The 19229-nt window shown below is 53.2% G+C and overlaps 1 protein-coding gene across 1 annotated transcript in view; it reads left to right on the forward strand.

The window, feature by feature from the left end:
• The window catches only part of LOC140480305 (nuclear receptor-binding protein 2-like), a 146217-nt gene extending 128028 nt beyond the window's left edge, over positions 1–18189 (forward strand). Inside the window, exons 17-18 of the mRNA XM_072575009.1 lie at positions 4365–4488; positions 17585–18189. Coding sequence (XP_072431110.1) covers positions 4365–4488; positions 17585–17994 — 534 coding nt within the window. The 3' untranslated portion in view covers positions 17995–18189. The remainder of the gene's footprint in view (positions 1–4364; positions 4489–17584) is intronic.
• The last annotated feature ends 1040 nt before the right edge of the window (positions 18190–19229 follow it).

Raw genomic sequence — 19229 nt, forward strand, 5'->3', positions numbered from 1 at the left:
GAACAGTTCTTCGTGTCTCACTGATTAATGAGAGGGGGATTGGGGGGTGCTGGGCCTGGTGATGGATAATTAATGGATAGACCTGGAGGGTCTGGGGAAATCAGCCGTTAGGAAATCACTGATTAATGAGAATCAGTCCGTGTGGAAGCTCATGTAGAGGGTGTCGAGTTTGAGGGTGATGTGTCTGCCTCCGGCTGGGTCAGTTTTGGTCAAATGGAGAAGAACTTGAAATCCCATGGGCCTCACAGGGAGTGTCACAAGGCCCAGTGCAAAGATCAGCTCAGCGGCAGGAAGCTACCGCCAACTGATAATCCGGGCTTTTTATTAACCCTTGGGATGTGGCTGGGACTGCCTGGGACCAGCCCTTCCTGTGAGAAGTTGGGAATGAGCTGGCCTCTTGGTCCACCGTGTGGAGGGGCTGCTGTTGGTCTGGGGTGGACAAACATCAGCATCACACAACACCACGGTACAATACAACAGGGTTAGTTGCTCCTTCCCTGATGAAGGCGCAGTGCTCCCAAAAGCTTAGTCCTTCCAAATAATCCTGCTGGGTGATAACCTGGTATTGTGGGATTGTTAACTGCTTTAACCTCTGCAGTCCATGGGCTGTGGGGTGACCCACAATGGCCTGAGGGAGGTGGGGGGGGGGATTACAGGATTCTGACCCAGTGACACTGAAGGGCCGGTCAGATATCTGCCAGTCAGGATGGAGAGGGACTGGGGTTCTGTCGTCCTCAATACATACTCCTGCTTTCAGTCATTAATATTCATAATTTTACTTGCTAGTGATATTCTTAATAACTTTGTAAACAATATAAAAGGTGGCAGAGATACAGCTGCCCCAGGCCCAAGGGATACTGCCCCAGTCCCAGGGGATACTGCCTCAGTCCCAGGGGATACTGCCCCCAGGTCCAGGGGATACTGCCCCCCGGCCCAGGGGATACTGCCCCAGTCCCAGGGGATACTGCCCCCCGGCCCAGGGGATACTGCCCCCCGGCCCAGGGGATACTGCCCCAGTCCCAGGGGATACTGCCCCAGGCCCAGACCCAGGGGATACTGCCCCAGGCCCAGGGGATACTGCCTCAGTCCCAGGGGATACTGCCCCAGGCCCAGGAGATACTGCCCCAGTCCCAGGGGATACTGCCCCTGCCCCAGGCCCAGGGGATACTGCCCCTGCCCCAGGCCCAGGGGATACTGCCCCAGTCCCAGGGGATACTGCCCCAGGCCCAGGCCCAGGGGATACTGCCCCAGTCCCAGGGGATACTGCCCCTGCCCCAGGGGATACTGCCTCAGTCCCAGGGGATACTGCCCCTGCCCCAGGCCCAGGGGATACTGCCCCAGTCCCAGGGGATACTGCCTCAGTCCCAGGGGATACTGCCCCAGGCCCAGACCCAGGGGATACTGGCCCCAGGCCCAGGGGATACTGCCCCAGGCCCAGGGGATACTGGCCCCAGGCCCAGGGGATACTGGCCCCAGGCCCAGGGGATACTGCCCCAGTCCCAGGGGATACTGCCCCAGGCCCAGGCCCAGGGGATACTGGCCCCAGGCCCAGACCCAGGGGATACTGGCCCCAGGCCCAGGGGATACTGCCCCAGGCCCAGGGGATACTGCCCCTGCCCCAGTCCCAGGGGATACTGCCCCTGCCCCTGCCCCAGGCCCAGGGGATACTGCCCCAGTCCCAGGGGATACTGCCCCAGTCCCAGGGGATACTGCCCCAGTCCCAGGGGATACTGCCCCAGGCCCAGGGGATACTGCCCCTGCCCCAGGCCCAGGCCCAGGGGATACTGCCCCAGGCCCAGGGGATACTGCCCCTGCCCCAGGCCCAGGGGATACTGCCCCAGTCCCAGGGGATACTGCCCCAGTCCCAGGGGATACTGCCCCAGTCCCAGGGGATACTGCCCCAGTCCCAGGGGATACTGCCCCTGCCCCTGCCCCAGGCCCAGGGGATACTGCCCCAGTCCCAGGGGATACTGCCCCAGTCCCAGGGGATACTGCCCCAGTCCCAGGGGATACTGCCCCAGTCCCAGGGGATACTGCCCCTGCCCCAGGCCGAGGGGATACTGCCCCAGTCCCAGGGGATACTGCCCCAGTCCCAGGGGATACTGCCCCTGCCCCTGCCCCAGGCCCAGGGGATACTGGCCCCAGGCCCAGGGGATACTGCCCCAGGCCCAGGGGATACTGCCCCTGCCCCAGTCCCAGGGGATACTGCCCCTGCCCCTGCCCCAGGCCCAGGGGATACTGGCCCCAGGCCCAGGGGATACTGCCCCAGTCCCAGGGGATACTGCCCCTGCCCCTGCCCCAGGCCCAGGGGATACTGCCCCAGTCCCAGGGGATACTGCCCCAGTCCCAGGGGATACTGCCCCAGTCCCAGGGGATACTGCCCCTGCCCCTGCCCCAGGCCCAGGGGATACTGCCTCAGTCCCAGGGGATACTGGCCCCAGGCCCAGGGGATACTGCCCCAGGCCCAGGGGATACTGCCCCAGTCCCAGGGGATACTGCCCCTGCCCCAGGCCCAGGGGATACTGCCCCTGCCCCTGCCCCAGGCCCAGGGGATACTGCCCCTGCCCCAGGCCCAGTCCCAGGGGATACTGCCTCAGTCCCAGGGGATACTGCCCCAGGCCCAGGGGATACTGCCCCTGCCCCAGGCCCAGGGGACTGTTCTCTGTGGTGAAGAACTCTACAGACTCACTCCCCTCTGAGAGAAGAGATTCCTTCACATCTCTGTCTTAAATGGGTGACCCCTTATTCTGAGCGGATTCCCCCAGGTCCTAATGCCTTCCCACTAGGGGAAACAACTTTTCTGCATCTATCTTCTCAAGTCTCCCTGTTAAACTAGTATGTTTTAATAAAGTCCCTCTCGTGTTTTTAAACTCCGATGGGTACAGACCCAATCTCTCCTCAGAAGACAGCACCTCTATCCTTGCAATTAGCTGAGTGAACTCTCTCTGAATTGCCTCCACTGTCAGAATATTTTTCCATCAATTAGGAGTCCAAAACCCCTCCCAGTTTTCCAGCTGTGCCTGACTCGTGCTTTGTACTGTTTTAGCAAAACCTTCCAACTTCTGGACTCCTTTCCCTTTGAAGTAAAGATCAACATTGCATTTGCCTTTGTGGTTACCCACTCAACCTGGATGCTAGCGTTTAGTGATTTATGGGTGAGGACTCTGTAAATCCCTCTGTGATTCTATGGGGATGCAGAAGTATAGAGGCACAGGAGCCCTTGGATATTTGTACATCGTTGGGGAGAGAATGTAAGTGGCATATTGGAGCTGAGGGATCCTGCTCCGAGTGTGGTGAACAGTGGTTAGAGTACAATGGGAGAACTGTCCTAGTTACAGTGATCCAGGAAAGAGTAACAGCAGATGAGAAGGGTCAGGTGAGATGCCTGAGGATGTAGCCTGCCCCTGCTCAGTTCTTGTTTTAGTGATGAGGGAATTTGGGTATTTGGAATCGAGGTGGTTTAGACAAGACTGTGATCCTCAGACAGCACCTTCCAAACCCACAACCACTTCCATCTAGAAGGACAAGGGCAGCAGATACATGGGGACACCATCCCCTGCAGGTTCCCCTCCGAGCTACTCTCCATCCTGACCTGGAAATATATCGCCGTTCCTTCAGTGTCACTGGGTCAGAATCCTGGAATTCCCCCCATAAGGGCATTGTGGGTCAACCCACAGCACATGGACTGCAGGGGCTCACCCCCACCTTCTCAAGGGGCAACGAGGGACGGGCAATAGCTGCTGGGCCCAGACAGTGACACCCACATTTCATGAGCAAGTAATGTTTCAAAAATGTGCTTTCGAGAACGCTGAGGTGAGGGAAATGTGGCGCTCGAAGTATTTGTGTGGCAGTTGGTTGGAAGAATTTCTGCCAATGCCCTGGGGGGCGCTACAGCAGGAGTAGGACCAAAGGAAGAGGTTTGAGCTGGGAGCTGGAAACTGTGGGAGGTGATCATCTTCAAACTGAGAGCCAGGAGCGACTGTTCCCAGAGGATGGACACATGGCGCGGGCTACAGGGATTTGCTTAGTGTTGTTGAGGTCAGGGCAGTGACAGTAACTGGACCCTGTATTGTTTAATCCACACACATAGCTCACCTGGTGGATGGAAGCCTCCAAGATGGAGCTGCTTTGTTCTGTCCACGGCCACACACCTGACCGCACCAAGCAGCTAAACACTGCTGCCTGTACCTCGTACATCTGCACAATGGATAAAGCACAGGAAACCATCAATGAGTGAGTTCTGATGAAGGCTCACACGACCTGAAACGTTAACTCTGATTTCTCTCCACAGATGCTGTCAGACCTGCTGAGCTTTTCCAGCAATTTCTGCTTTGCCTTTAACAAGTGTAATTGCATTTGCCCAGATGCCCTCCTGCCCAACACACAACCCCCTCCCTCCTCCTGAAAGAATCAATCCAACTCTTCAGTGGTTCCCAAAACCTTGTCCTTCTCGATGTGGGTTTGGAAGGTGCTGTCGGAGGATCTTTGGTGAGTTTCTGCTATGCATCTTGTAGATGGTACACACTGCTGTTACTGACCGTCGGGGGGGGGGGGGGGGTGGAGGGAGTGGGTGTTTTGTGGATGTGGTGCCAATCAAGCAGCTGCTTTGTCCTGGATGGTGTTGAGCTTCTTGAGTGTTGTTGGAGCTAACCCCATCCAGGGGCAAGTGGGGAGTATTCCATCACCCTCCTGACTTGTCCCATGTAGATGGTGGACAGTCTTTGGGGGGTCAGGAGGGGAGTTACTTATGAGAATAAAGCTATAAGCACAAACTCAATGTTCAACTCAATGTGCCCCACCCAGTGAGATTCTCCTGCAACGTCTTTCTCCGACACTATCCATGTCTCTCTCGATATCTTTGACCTGTAGAAATCTATTGAGCTCTGTTTTGAACACAGTCAGTGACTGAGCTGGCACAGGCCTCTGGGTTAAAGATGTCGACAGAGTGACCACATTCTGAGTAAAGCTCTTCCTGAACGGCCCCGCCCTTATTCTGAGACGGTGTCCCTGGTCCGACATCCCTCCAGCTGATGGGGGGAAGGATTCTCCCTGCATCTCTCCTGCCAATCCCTGTAAGAATGTTGTAATGTCATTTATATAAACAATTTGGATGACAGTATCAGAGACATGGGGGGTTACTGAATTTGCAGATGATATGATAGAGAGGAGGGTTACCTAAGATTACATCAGGATATTGATCAATTGGGTCAATGGGCTGAGGAGTGGCACATGGAGTTTAATTTGGATAAGTGCCAATCAAATCAGGACAGGACTTTGACAGTTAACGGCAGGGTCCTGGGTAGTGTTGTTGAACAGAGAGATCCAGGGGATCAGGTACATAACTCGGAAATGGGCATCACAGGTAGGCATGATGGTTAAAAAGGTGTTTAGCAAGCTTGCCTTCATTGCTCAGACCATGGAGTACAGGAGTTGGGACGTCATGTTGAGGTTGTACAGGACATTGGGGAGGCCTCTTAAGAGTCATAAAGTCATAGAGATGTACAGCACGGAAACAGACCCTTCGGTCCAACCCAATCTAGTCCCACCTGCCAGCATTCAGCCCATATCCCTCCAAACCCTTCCTATTCATATACCCATCCAAATGCCTTTTAAATGTTGCAATTGTACCAGCCTCCACCACATCCTCTGACAGCTCATTCCATACACGTACCACCCTCTGGGTGAAAACATTGCCCCTTAGGTCTCTTTTATATCTTTCCCCTCTCACCCTAAACCTATGCCCTCTAGTTCTGGACTCCTCCACCCCAGGGAAAAGACTTTGTCTATTTATCCTATCCATGCCCCTCATGATTTTATAAATCTCTTTAAGGTCACCCCTCAGCCTCTGACGCTCCAGGGAAAACAGCCCCAGCCTGTTCAGCCTCTCCCTGTAGCTCAGATCCTCCAACCCTGGCAACATCCTTGTAAATCTTTTCTGAACCCTCTCAAGTTTCAAAACATCTTTATGATAGGAAGGAGACCAGAATTGTACATAATATTCCAACAGTGGCCTAACCAATGTCCTGTACAGCCGCAACATGACCTCCCAACTCCTGTACTCAATACTCTGACCAATAAAGGAAAGCATACCAAACACCTTCTTCACTATCCTATCTACCTGTGACTCTATTTTCAAGGAGCTATGAACCTGCACTCCTAGGTCTTTTTGTTCAGCAACACTCTCTGGGACCTTACCATTAAGTGTATAAGTCCTGCTAAGATTTGCTTTCCCAAAATGCAGCACCTCACATTTATCTGAATTAAACTACATCTGCCACTTCTCAGCCCATTGGCCCATCTGATCAAGATCCTGTTGTAATCTGAGGTAACCCTCTTCACTGTCCACTACACCTCCAATTTTGGTGTCATCTGCAAACTTACTAACTGTACCTCTTATGCTCGCATCCAAATCATTTATGTAAATGACAAAAAGTAGAGGACCCAGCACCGATCCTTGTGGCACTCCACTGGTCACAGGCCTCCAGTCTGAAAAACAACCCTCCACCACCACTCTCTGTCTTCTACCTTTGAGCCAGTTCTGTATCCAAATGGCTAGTTCTCCCTGTATTCCGTGAGATCTAACTTTGCTAATCAATCTCCCATGGGGAACCTTGTCGAACACCTTCCTGAAGACCATATAGATCACATCGACTGCTCTGCCCTCATCAATCCTCTTTGTTACTTCCTCAAAACACTCAATCAAGTTTGTGAGATATGATTTCCCACACACAAAGCCATGCTGACTGTCTCAGATCAATCCTTGCCTTTCCAAATACATGGATTGAGAGAGTGGTGCTGGAAAAGCAGCAGGTCAGGCAGCATCTGAGGAGCAGGAGGGTCGATATTTCGGCCATAAGCCCTTCATCAGGAATGAGGCTTGTGGGCCGGGGGCTGAGATATAACTGGGAGTGGGGGGCTGGGGTTGGGGGTGAAGGTAGCTGAGAATGTGATAGGGAGATAGAGGTGAGGGAGGAGATAGGTCGGAGAGGAGGGTGGAGCGGATAGGTGGGAAAGGTGATGGACAGGTCCGGAGGGCGGTGCCGAGTTGGAGGCTTAGGGCTGGGATAAGGGGGAATGAGGAAACTGGTGAAATCCACATTGATGCTGTGTGGTTGCAGGGTCCCAAGGTAGAATATGAGGTGTTCCCCCTCCAGGAGTCGGGTGGTGAGAGAGTGGCAGTCGAGGAGGCCCAGGACCTGCATGTTCTTGGCAGAGTGGGAGGGGCTGTTGAAATATTCAGCCAAGGGATGGTGGGGTTGGTGGGTCCCAGAGATGTTTTCTGAAATGATCCACAAGTTCGTGTCCTGACTCCCCGATGTAGAGGAGACCACACCGGGTTCAACAGATGCAGAAGATGACATTGGTAGAGGTACAGGTAAATTTCTGTCGGATGTGGAAGTTTCCCTTGGGGAGGTGAGGGGAGTGCTGTGTCCTCGGTTTTGTACTTCCTGCTGTGGCAGGGGAAGGTGCCAGGAGTGGGATGTGGGCTGGTGTGGGGGCGCGGACCTGATGAGGGAATCGCAGAGGGAATGGTCTCTTTGGAACGCTGATAGAGGTGGGAAGAGAAATACGTGTACATCCTGTCCCTCAGGATTCCCTCCAACAACTTGCCCACCACCGAGGTCAGGCTCACTGGTCTATAGTTCCCTGGCTTGTCCTTACCACCCTTCTTAAACAGTGGCACCATGTTTGCCAAACTCCAGTCTTCCAGCACCTCACCTGTGACTATCAATGATATAAATATCTCAGCAAGAGGCCCAGCAATCACTTCTCTAGCTTCCCCCAGAGTTCTCAGGTACACCTGATCAGGTCCTGGGGATTTATCCACCTTTACCCGTTTCAAGACATCCAGCACTTCCTCCTCTGTAATCTGGACATTTTTCAAGATGTCACCATCTATTCCTTACAGTCTATATCTTCCATATCCTTTTCCACAGTAAATACTGATGCAAAATATTCATTTTGTATTTCCCCCATCTCCTGCGGCTCCACACAAAGGCCACCTTGCTGATCTTTGAGGGGCCCTATTCTCTCCCTAGTTACCCTTTTGTCCTTAATATATTTGTAAAAACCCTTTGGATTCTCTCTGGAGTACTGTGTACAGTTCCGGTTGCTCTGCTATAGAAAGGATAGTATTAAATTGGAGTGGGTTCAGAAACGATTTCCCAGGATGTTGCTGGGATTGGAGGGTTTGAGTTAAAAGGAGAGGCTGGACAGGCCGGGACCAGTTTCACTGGAGTTTTGGAGATTGAGAGAGGCCTTAGCGAGGTTTATAAAATCATGAGGAGAATGGATAAGGTTAAATGGCCAAGGTTTTAGATTAGATTAGATTAGATTACTTACAGTGTGGAAACAGGCCCTTCGGCCCAACAAGTCCACACCGCCCCGCCGAAGCGCAACCCACCCATACCCCTACATCTACATTTACCCCTTACCTAATACTACGGGCAATTTAGCATGGCCAATTCACCTGACCTGCACATCTTTGGACTATGGGAGGAAACCGGAGCACCCGGAGGAAACCCACGCAGACACGGGGAGAACGTGCAAACTCCACACAGTCAGTCGCCTGAGGCGGGAATTGAACCCGGGTCTCAGGCGCTGTGAGGCAGCAGTGCTAACCACTGTGCCACCGTGCCGCCCACAAAAAAATTTTTTAAAACCCAGGGTGGGGAATTTTGAAACTAGGGTGAAACTTAAAAAGTGAGAGGAGAAAGAGTTAAAAGGCACCTGAGGGGTGACATTTTCACACAGAGGGTGGTCGATGTGTGGAATGAACTGCCGGAGGAAGTGAGAGGTGTTACAACGTTTAAAAGACATTTGGGCAGGTACATGAATAGGAAAGGGTTAGAGGGATATGGTCTAAACACAGGCGAGTGGGCCGAGTTTAGATTGAGAAATCTGGTTGGCATGGTTGAGTTAGACCAAAGGATCAGTTTCTGTGGTCTATGACTCTATGAGATCTCTGTGAGAACCATGTCTGAAACTGCACAGATCCTCATGTAACTCTGTTGCTGGGATTCCCAGTGAGGAATTACCTTGCAAGCTGCCCCATAATGTTCTGCCGATTCCACTAACTCCTTCAGCAGCTCCAGTTTCTGTAACAAGACACATTGAATTAACGTGGTTAAGGTGGTTAATGTGGTTAAAACCATCTGGAATGTGGCAGCCAGCAGGTGTGATCAAAACAGCTGATGCAGTGTGGGGCTAAATACTCGTTCCCATGGTATCAGCTCCTGGGCACCTGATCCCAGAGCCCTTCAGACCCACCACCTACCTCTTCACCATGAGTGTTCCTCTGTCCCATGTTACCATCACACTCAAAATGTGTGAGCAGCTTCTGGTGACACTGCTGGTACCTGCTCAGCTTCTGAAAGACGTCCTCCAATATAATTACCCTGGGAAATACATAGACTATAGTTAGCCTGACTTCTGTGGTGGGGAACGGTTAGAGTGAAATGATCACCTCAAAACATTTCAGTTAATTAGGGAGAGTCAGCACAGTGGGTAGTGCACACCTAGAGTCAGACAGTCATAGAGATGTACAGCACCGAAACAGATCCTTCGGTCCATATCATCAAAGCCAACCAAATATCCCAACCCAATCTAGTCCCCACCTGCCAGCACCCGGCCCATATCCCTCCAAACCCTTCCTATTCATATACCCATCCAAATGCCTCTTAAATGTTGTAATTGTACCAGCCTCCACCACTTCCTCTGGCAGCTCATTCCATACACGTACCACCCTCTGGGTGAAAAAGTTGCCCCTTAGGTCTCTTTTATATTTTTCCCCTCTCACCCTAAACCTCTAGTTCTCATCTCCCTGTCCCCAGGGAAAAGGCTTTGCCTATTTATCCTATCCATGCCCCTCATGATTTTGTAAACCTCTATAAGGTCACCCCTCAGTCTCCGACGCTCCAGGGAAAACAGCCCCAGCCTGTTCAGCCTCTCCCTGTAGCTCAGATCCTACAACCCTGGCAACATCCTTGTAAATCTTTTCTGAACCCTTTCAAGTTTCACAACAACTTTCCGATAGGAAGGAGACCAGAATTGTACACAATATTCCAACAGTGGCCTAACCAATGTCCTGTACAGCCGCAACATGACCTCCCCACTCCTGTACTCAATACTCTGACCAATAAAGGAAAGCATACCAAACGCCTTCTTCACTATCCTATCTACCTGCGACTCCACTTTCAAGGAGCTATGAACCTGCATTCCAAGGTCCCTTTGTTCAGCAACACTCCCTAGGACCTTACCATGAAGTGTATAAGTCCTGCTAAGATTTGCTTTCCCAAAATGCAGCACCTCACATTTATCTGAATTAAACTCCATCTGCCACTTCTCAGCCCATTGGCCCATCTGGTCAAGATTCTGTTGTAATCTGAGGTAACCCTCTTCGCTGTCCACTACACCTCCAATTTTGGTGTCATCTGCAAACTTACTAACTGTACCTGTTATGCTCACATCCAAATCATTTATGTAAATGACAAAAAGTAGAGAGTCCAGCACCGATCCTTGTGGCACTCCACTGGTCACAGGCCTCCAGTCTGAAAAACAACCCTCCTCCACCACCCTGTGTGTCTTTTCCCTGACAAACCTTTGAGTTTTTTGAAGAGGTGACAAAGGTGGTGGACTCAAACTGGCAGGATGTGACTAGTGGTGTCACGCAGGGATCAGTGTTGGGGTCTCAGTTATTCATAATATTTATTAACGACTAGGAAAATGGCCAAAGAAGTTAAATATACAGATTTGCTCTTGACAGAAAATTGGACAGCAGTGTTGACGCCAGCACAAAATTACAGCAGGATATTGGGTCGATGGGCTAAGCTGTGGCTGATGGAGTTTCATACAAGTAAGTGTGAGGGTGTCCATTTCAGACCGAGAGGGGATTGATCAGGGTAGTTTTTAGAATGGACAAAGTTAAATACGGTGGATGTCCAACGAAATTTGGATGGTCAATGCATAGCTGTTTAAAATGACATGAACAGGTACAGAAAATACTCCAGGAGCTAATGGAATACTCAAATCGACAGCGGCTGGAGTATTGGGATGCAGGCATTATGCTACAGTTATACAAAGCACAGGTTTGACCCCAGTCAGAGCACTGTGAGCAGATCAGACCCTGGACAGAGATCAACACACATTTACAAGGACAATCTTAAGGGGGATGGGGTGAGTTTAGACAAAATAGGCTTTTGTTCTCCAGGATTGAGAGGGTTACAGGGTGATTTAAATCGAGATCATCAGCACTTTTGGACTATTGCGTTCAATTCTGGTCTCCTTCCTATCAGAAAGATGTTGTGCAACTTGAAAGGATTCAGAAAAGATTTACAAGGATGTTGCCAGGGTTGGAGGGTTTGAGATCTGGGGAGAGGTTGAACAGGCTGTCTTCCGTGGAGTGTTGGAGGCTGAGGGGTGATCTTGTAGAGGTTTATAAACTCATGAGGGGCATGGATAGGATAAATAGACAAGGTCTTTTCCCTGGGGTGGGGGAGTCCAGAACTAGAGGGGCATAGGTTTAGGGTGAGAGGGGAAAGATATAAAAGGGAACTAAGGGGAAATATTTCACACAGAGGGTGGTACGTGTATGGAATGAGCTGCCAGAGGATGTGGTGGAGGCTGGTACAATTGCAACATTTAAGAGGCATTTGGATGGGAATATGAATAGGAAGGGTTTGGAGGGATATGGGCCGGGTGCTGGCAGGTGGGACTAGATTGGGTTGGAATATCTGGTTGGCATGGACGGGTTGGACCGAAGGGTCTGTTTCCGTACTGTACATCTCTATGACTCTATACTAACAGGGAAAGACAAGGTAGATAAAGATAAAGTATTTCTATTGGTTGGAGACTTTAGAACGGTCTAAGGAGCACTGTCTAAGAATCAGGCCAGGCAAAGTTGGAGCAGTGTTAGAAAACACTTCCTCAAATAGCAGTCCATGCGAATCCTCTTGTTACATTTAAATCTAAGAGAGACAATTTTTTATGAAGCAAGGGGTGTGGACACATGGCAGGTAAATGGAGATCATCTATGGTCCAACAGAAAGGGGCAGAACGGCCTCATCCTGTACCTATCTCCCTATGATTCATCTCAGCAAGAGATCCCAACTCTCAGCCTGCGTCCCCCACCCCCACCCCTAATGTCCCCCTCCCCCGCATGGCACCCACACCCACTCCCCCCCATGTCCCCCACCCCCACTCCCCGCGTCCCCCACCCCCACCCCCAATGTCCCCCCTCCTCCCATGTCCCCCACACCCACTCACCATGTCCCCCACCCCACCCCCATGTCCCCCTCCCCCCCGTATCCCCCACACCCACTCCCTACGTCCCCCACCCCCACCCCCAATGTCCTACTCCCCCCCATGTCCCCCACACCCACCCCCACGCCCCCCACCCCCACCCCCAATGTCCCCCACCCCCACCCCCAATGTCCCCCTCCCCCCATGTCCCCCACACCCACTCCCCGCGTCCCCCACACCCACTCCCCGCGTCCCCCACCCCAACCCCCAATGTCCCCTCCCCCCATGTCCCCCACACCCACTCCCCGCGTCCCCCACAACCACCCCCCATGTCCCCCTCCCCCCCATGTCCCCCTCACCCACTCCCTGCGTCCCCCACTCCCACCCCCAATGTCCCCCTCCCCCCATGTCCCCCTCACCCACTCCCTGCGTCCTCCACACCCACTCCCCGCGTCCCCCACCCCAACCCCCAATGTTCCCTCCCCCCATGTCCCCCACACCCACTGCCCGCGTCCCCCACACCCACCCCCCATGTCCCCCTCCCCCCCATGTCCCCCTCACCCACTCCCTGCGTCCCCCACTCCCACCCCCAATGTTCCCCTCCCCTCCACATCACCCACTCTCTGCGTCTCCCACACCCACTCCCCATGTCCCCCACACCCACTCCCCATGTCCCCCACACCCACTCCCTGTGTCCCCCACACCAAACCCATGTCCCCCTCCCCCCCACGTCCCCCTCACCCACTCCCTGCATCCCCCACTCCCACCCCCAATGACCCCCACACCCACCCCCCATGTACCCCTCCCCACCGTGTCCCCCACACCCACCCCCAATGTCCCCCTGCCCCCTGCGTCGCCCACACCCACCCCCATGTCTCCCTCCCCTCCCGTGTCCCCCACACCCACCCCCCAATGACCCCCACACCCACCCCCATGTACCCCTCCCCCCCACATCCCCCACACCAACTCCCTGCGTCCCTCACCCCCACCCCCATGGCCCCTTCCCCCCCTGCATCCCCCTTACCCACCCCCCCATGTCCCCTTCCCACCACGTCCCCCCACACCCACCCCCCATGTCCCCCTCCCACAATGTCCTCCTCCCTCCTATGTCCCCCACACCCACTCCCCGCGTCCCCCACACCCACCCACCATGTCCCCTTCCCCCACGTCCCCCACACCTGCCCCCCAGGTCCTCCACACCCACCCCCCATGTCCCCCTCCCCCCGCTTTCCCCACACCCATCCCCATGTCCCCCATCCCCCCCCACGTCCCCCACACCCACCCCCCATGTCCCCCTCCCCCCTGCGACCCCACACCTGCCCCCATGTCCCCCTCCCCTCCTGTGTCCCCCACGTCCCCCACACCCACCTACCATGACCCCCTCCCCCCGCATGCCCCACACCTGCCCCCCATGTCCTCCTCCCCTCCCGTGTCCCCCACACCCACTCCCCACGTCCCCCACACCCACCCCCATGTCCCCTCCCCTCCTGTGTCCCCCACACCCACTCCCCGCATCCCCCAACCCACCTCCCATGTCCCCCTCTCCCCCATGTCCCCCTTACCCACCCCCCATGTCCCCCTCATCCCAGTGTCCCCCAACCCACCTCCAATGTCCCCTCTCCCCACGTCCCCCTTACCCACTCCCCCATGTCCCCCCCGTATCCCACACACTCACTCTCCGTACCCCCACCCCCATTGACCCGAAAGCCCAGCACACACACACAGTGAACACAGTTGACTCTCTGCCTGTCCCCCTGCAGCTGGTCATGGTCCTGCTGCCTTGCTGTCTTACCTGTTGTGTATCTCTTGGTTGACCCTGCACCACCGATGTCGGAGATGTTTCAGGCTCTCCATGTACTGGGCCAGTTGAGCGATTGGCTTTTGACCACAGTCTCTCATTCTCTCCATCAGATTCTCAGCTTCCTTTATGTTGCTGCCAATTTCCTGGTAGAATTCCTGGCCCTCGTTCACCTCATGGTGCAGGCTCTGGGAGGGTAGGTCAAACTGGTTAACCCTAGGGATCATCTTAAACTTTGTCAATGACCAGGTAGGTCACGGTGGATTCGAACTCGTGCACACTGTCAGGATGCAGGCATCATTCCTTCTCCCTCGCCCACTGCCCTTGAGTCTCTTGCTAAAGTCAATTCCATTGCTGTGGGTCTGGAGTCACATGTAGTTCAGACCCTTGTCCCCACAGCATTATTCTGGGGCTCCAGGGGGTTCCCATTTCCAGTGACAGTCCCACACTGCTGCTACTGAGTGTCGGTGGGGTGGGGGGGGTGGATGTTCGTGGATGTGGTGCCAATCAAATGAGCCAGCTGTGGTCTAACCAAAGTCCTGTGCTGCTCCAACATGTCGTCCTGCTCTTATAATCTGTGCCATGATAGATAAGGACAAGTGACCCGTATGCCTCCTTAACCACCCTATTAATCTGTGCTGCTGCCTTCAGGGGTCTGTGGACAAACACAGCAAGATTTATCAAGGGGTGGTGATTAGATTGTGTCTTATGGAGACAATCTTTACCTGGCATTTGTTCAGCACAAGCGTTACTTGCCATTTGTCAGCCCAAACCTGAATATTGTCCAGATCTTGCTGTATTTGGACACAGACTGCTTCAGGACCTGGGGGGCTGTGAATGAAGTTGAACATTGTGCAATCATTGGCCCCACTTCTGACCTTGGGATGGAGGGAAGGTCATTGATGAAGCACCTGAAGGTGGTTGGGCCTAGGTCCCTACCCTGAGATGACTGACCTCCAACTACCATGACCATCTTCTTGTATGTCAGGTTCGACTCCAACCAGCAGAGAGTTTGAGAGTAGAGCAATACAGTACAGAGACACACTGCCTGTGTGCAGTCTGTATCCCCCTGCTCTCTGTCTATTCATATATCTGTTACAATGCCTCGTAAATATTGCTATTGTATCTGACTCCACCTCTTCCTCTGGCAGGGACTTACCACCCTTGGTGTAAAAATACTTCCCTCGCACATCTCCTTTTAACTTTCCCTTCTTTTACCCAAAACCTATGTCTCCGAATAATTGACCTTGCTACTCTGACCATCCATTCTAACCATACCTTCCATAATTTTGTAAACTTTGATCAGGTTGCCCTCTTATCCTTCAGCATTTAGAACACTGTGTACAGTTCTGGTCACCACATTACCGAAAGGATGTGGACGCTTTGGAGAGGGTGCAGAGAAGGTTTACGAGGATGTTGCCTGGTATGGAAGGTGCTAGCGATGAAGAGAGATTGAGTAGATTAGGTTTTGTTTTCATTAGAAAAATAGAGATTGAGGGGGGACCTGATTGAGGTTTACAAAATCATGAAGGGTATAGACAGGGTGGGTAGAGATAAGCTTCTCCCCAGGATGAGGGATTCAGTAACAAGAGGTCACGCTTTCAAGGTGAGAGGTGGAAAGTTTAAGGGGGATACACGCAGTAAGTACCTCACACAGAGGGTGGTGGGTGTCTGGAACGCGTTGCCAGTAGAGGTGGTCGAGGCAGGCACGGTAGATTCATTTAAGATGCGTCTGGACAGATGCATGAGTAGGTGGGGAGCAGAGGGATACAGATGCTTAGGGGATTGGGCGACAGGTTTAGACAGTGGACTTGGATCAGCTCAGGCCTGGAGGGCCGAAGGGCCTGTTCCTGGGCTGTACATTTTCTTTGTTCTTTGTTCAAATGAAAACAAAGCAAGTTTGTCCAGTCTCTCCTCAGAGCCAACGCCCTCCAGACCAGGCAACATCCAGGTGAACAGTTTCTGTACCCTCTCCAAAGACTCCACTTCCTTCCAGTAGTGTGGTGACCAGAACTGTGCACAATACTCCAAATGTGGCCTGAGAAAGTTCTGTACAGCTGCAATGTTTATACTCGATGCCCCAGCTGATGAAAGCAAGCATGCCATATGTGTCTTCTTGACCACCTTATCCAGTTGTGTTGTGACGTTGAGGGAACATTGTACGCCCAGATCCCTCTGTGTGTTGTTGCTGCTCAGGTTTTTGCTTTTTACTGTATACTTCCCTCCTGTATTACATCTTCCAAAATGCATCACATCACATTTGTCCGAATTAAACTCCATTTGCCATTTCTCCACCCATTTCCCCAACCTATATTTATTCTCCCCACTATCCTTGGGGCATGGGAAATTGTATCTCACGAACCGGATTGAGTTTTTTTGAAAGGTGTCAATGAAGGTTGATGAAGGCAGAGTGGGGGACATTTTCTATCTGGACTTCAGCAATACATTTGACAAGGTTTCACATGGTGGACTGGTTAACAAGGTTGGGTCACATGGGATCCAGGGGAGATAGCCAATTGGAGGTAAGATTAGCTTGAAGGTGAGACACACAGGGTGGTGGTGGAGAGATGTTTTTCAGACTGGAACCCTGTGTCCAGCGCTGTGCCACAGAGATCAGTGCTGGGTCCACTGTTTTTTTGTCATTTATGTAAATGATTTGGATGTGAATAAAGGGGGTATAGTTAGTACGTTTCCAGGTGGAGGTATAGTGGACAGCAAAGAGGGTTACCTCAGATTACAACAGGATCTGGACCACATGGGCCAATGGCTGAGAAGTGGCAGATGGAGTTTAATTTTGATAAATGCGAGGTGCTGCATTTTGGGAAAGCAAATCTTAGCAGGACTTATACACTTAATAGTAAGGTCCTAGCGAGTGTTGCTGAACAAAGAGACCTTGGAGTGCAGGTTCATAGCTCCTTGAAAGTGGAGTCGCAGGTAGATAGGATAGTGAAGAAGGTGTTTGGTATGCTTTCCTTTATTGGTCAGAGTATTGAGTACTGGAGTTGGGAGGTCAGGTTGGGGCTGTACAGGACAGTGGTTAGGCCACTGTTGGCGTACTGGTCTACAGCTCCACCTTCAAAACCATTATCTCCTCCAGACTGATCTCAAAACTCTAGTCTCGGCTACGCCCTCTGCAACTGGATCCTCAGCTTCCTGACCCACAGACCGCAATCAGTGAGAATAGACAACAGGACCTCCCCCACAATAACCCTCAACACTGCAGCCCCCCAAGGATGTGCTCTCAGCCCCTGACTGTACTCCTTGTACACTCACGGCTCTGTTGTCAAATTCTAAACGAATGCCATCTACACATCTACTGACAACACCCCTGTGGTGGGAAGCTGGGTTAGGGGCTTGGTGACATGGTGCAATGAGAACAACCCACTCTCTCAATGTCGGCAAAACTATACAACTGATCATTGACTTCAGGAAGGGAGGAGGAGGAAATACCCCCATCTACATCAACGGAGTGGAGGTTGAGAGGGTGGACAGGGTCAACTTCCTCAGTGACGGTAACTGACAGCCCGTCCTGGTCTTCCCACGTAGATGTGACGGTGAAGAAGGTACAACAACAACTCTTCCTCCTCGGACAGCTCAGGAAATTCAGCGTGTCCATAAGGACCCTCACCAACTTCTCCAGGTACACCACTGAGAGCAGACTGTCCAGGTGGATAACAGCCTGGAGCGGTAACTGTAAGAAACTAGAGAAGGTGGTGTGCACAGCCCAGACCATCACAGAGGCCAACCTTCCATCCATGGACTCCATTTACACGGCTCACTGCCGCGGAAAGGCTACCAACATCGTCAAAGACCCATCACACCCCGGGAATGATCTCCTACACCCTCTTCCATCAGGCAGAAGGTACAGAAACCTGAACACATGCACCAACAGGTTCAGGAACAGCTTCCTCCTCTCCGTTATTAGACTGATGAATGGACTCTCTAACTTCGAATAATGCTGACCTTGTTCATGTTGATCTAGCTTAGTGCACATCCTGTGTGGTGTAACATGGATGTCTTATTCTATCCAAAATTTGTTTTCACCCTGTAACCTGTGTGTCCCTGCTTACAATGATCTGCTTGTACTGCATGTAAACAAAGCTTTTCACTGTACTTAGGTACACATGACAATAGATAAATTAAACCAAATACCTGGAACTGCCTGTTGTACTGCTCAATCTGTTCCAGGCTGTTTATGACTGTGCTGTTGACCTCGAGCAGCTGCTGCTCACCTTTCTGTATTCCTGGGTCAATCTGTGACACATTGTTCACAGAACATTCAATAATGTCCAGTCTGAAAAAGAGAGAGAGTGAGGGGGGACTGAGTGAGGGGGGGTGCAGAGCGGGGGGGGGTGCAGAGCGAGGGGGGGGGCAGAGCGAGGGGGGGGGCAGAGCGAGGGGGGACCGAGCAAGGGGGGGGGCAGAGCGAGGGGGGGACCGAGCGAGGGGGGAGGCAGAGCAAGTGGGGACTGAGTGAGGGGGGGGCAGAGCGAGGGGGGGGCAGCGCGGGGGGGGGGGGGGCAGAGCGAGGGGGGGGGCAGAGCGAGGGGGGGGGCAGAGCGAGGGGGGACCGAGCGAAGGGGGGGGGGGGGCAGAGCGGGGGGGGGGGGGGGGCAGAGCGAGGGGGGGGGGCAGAGCGAGGGGGGGGCCGAGCGAGGGGGGGGGGGCAGCGCGAGGGGGGACAGAGCGAGGGGGGACCGAGCGAGGGGGGGGCAGAGCGAGGGGGGGGGCAGAGCGTGGGGGGGGGGGCAGAGCGTGGGGGGACCGAGTGAGGGGGGGACCGAGCGAGGGGGGGTGTCCCAGTGAGAGCAGCTCTGTTCCCCAGCACCAACACCTCTGTATCATGGCCAAATGGTCTGTGGGTGAGAGCTGGTTGCAGCAAGAACAGCTCCTCAGTCACAACAAAACCATCTCCAGCTGCTTCCTGAACAACTTTCCTTCCTTCAGAAAGCCATAAGACCATAGATGTGAGAGCAAGAGTAGGCTATTCAGCCCATCGAGTCTGCTGTGCCATTGAATGAGATCATGGCTGATGTGATCATCCTCAACTCCACTTCCCTGCCTTTCAGACGTTTACATTTCAGCAGTCCCTTAAATGTCCCGAATGTCTCTGACTCTACTCCCACCGCTGGCAGTGCATCCCACACACCCACCACTCTCTGTGTAAAGAACCACCCTCTGACATCTCCCC

Source organism: Chiloscyllium punctatum, chromosome 8 (assembly GCF_047496795.1).
Source record: "Chiloscyllium punctatum isolate Juve2018m chromosome 8, sChiPun1.3, whole genome shotgun sequence".
Taxonomy (NCBI): domain Eukaryota; kingdom Metazoa; phylum Chordata; class Chondrichthyes; order Orectolobiformes; family Hemiscylliidae; genus Chiloscyllium; species Chiloscyllium punctatum.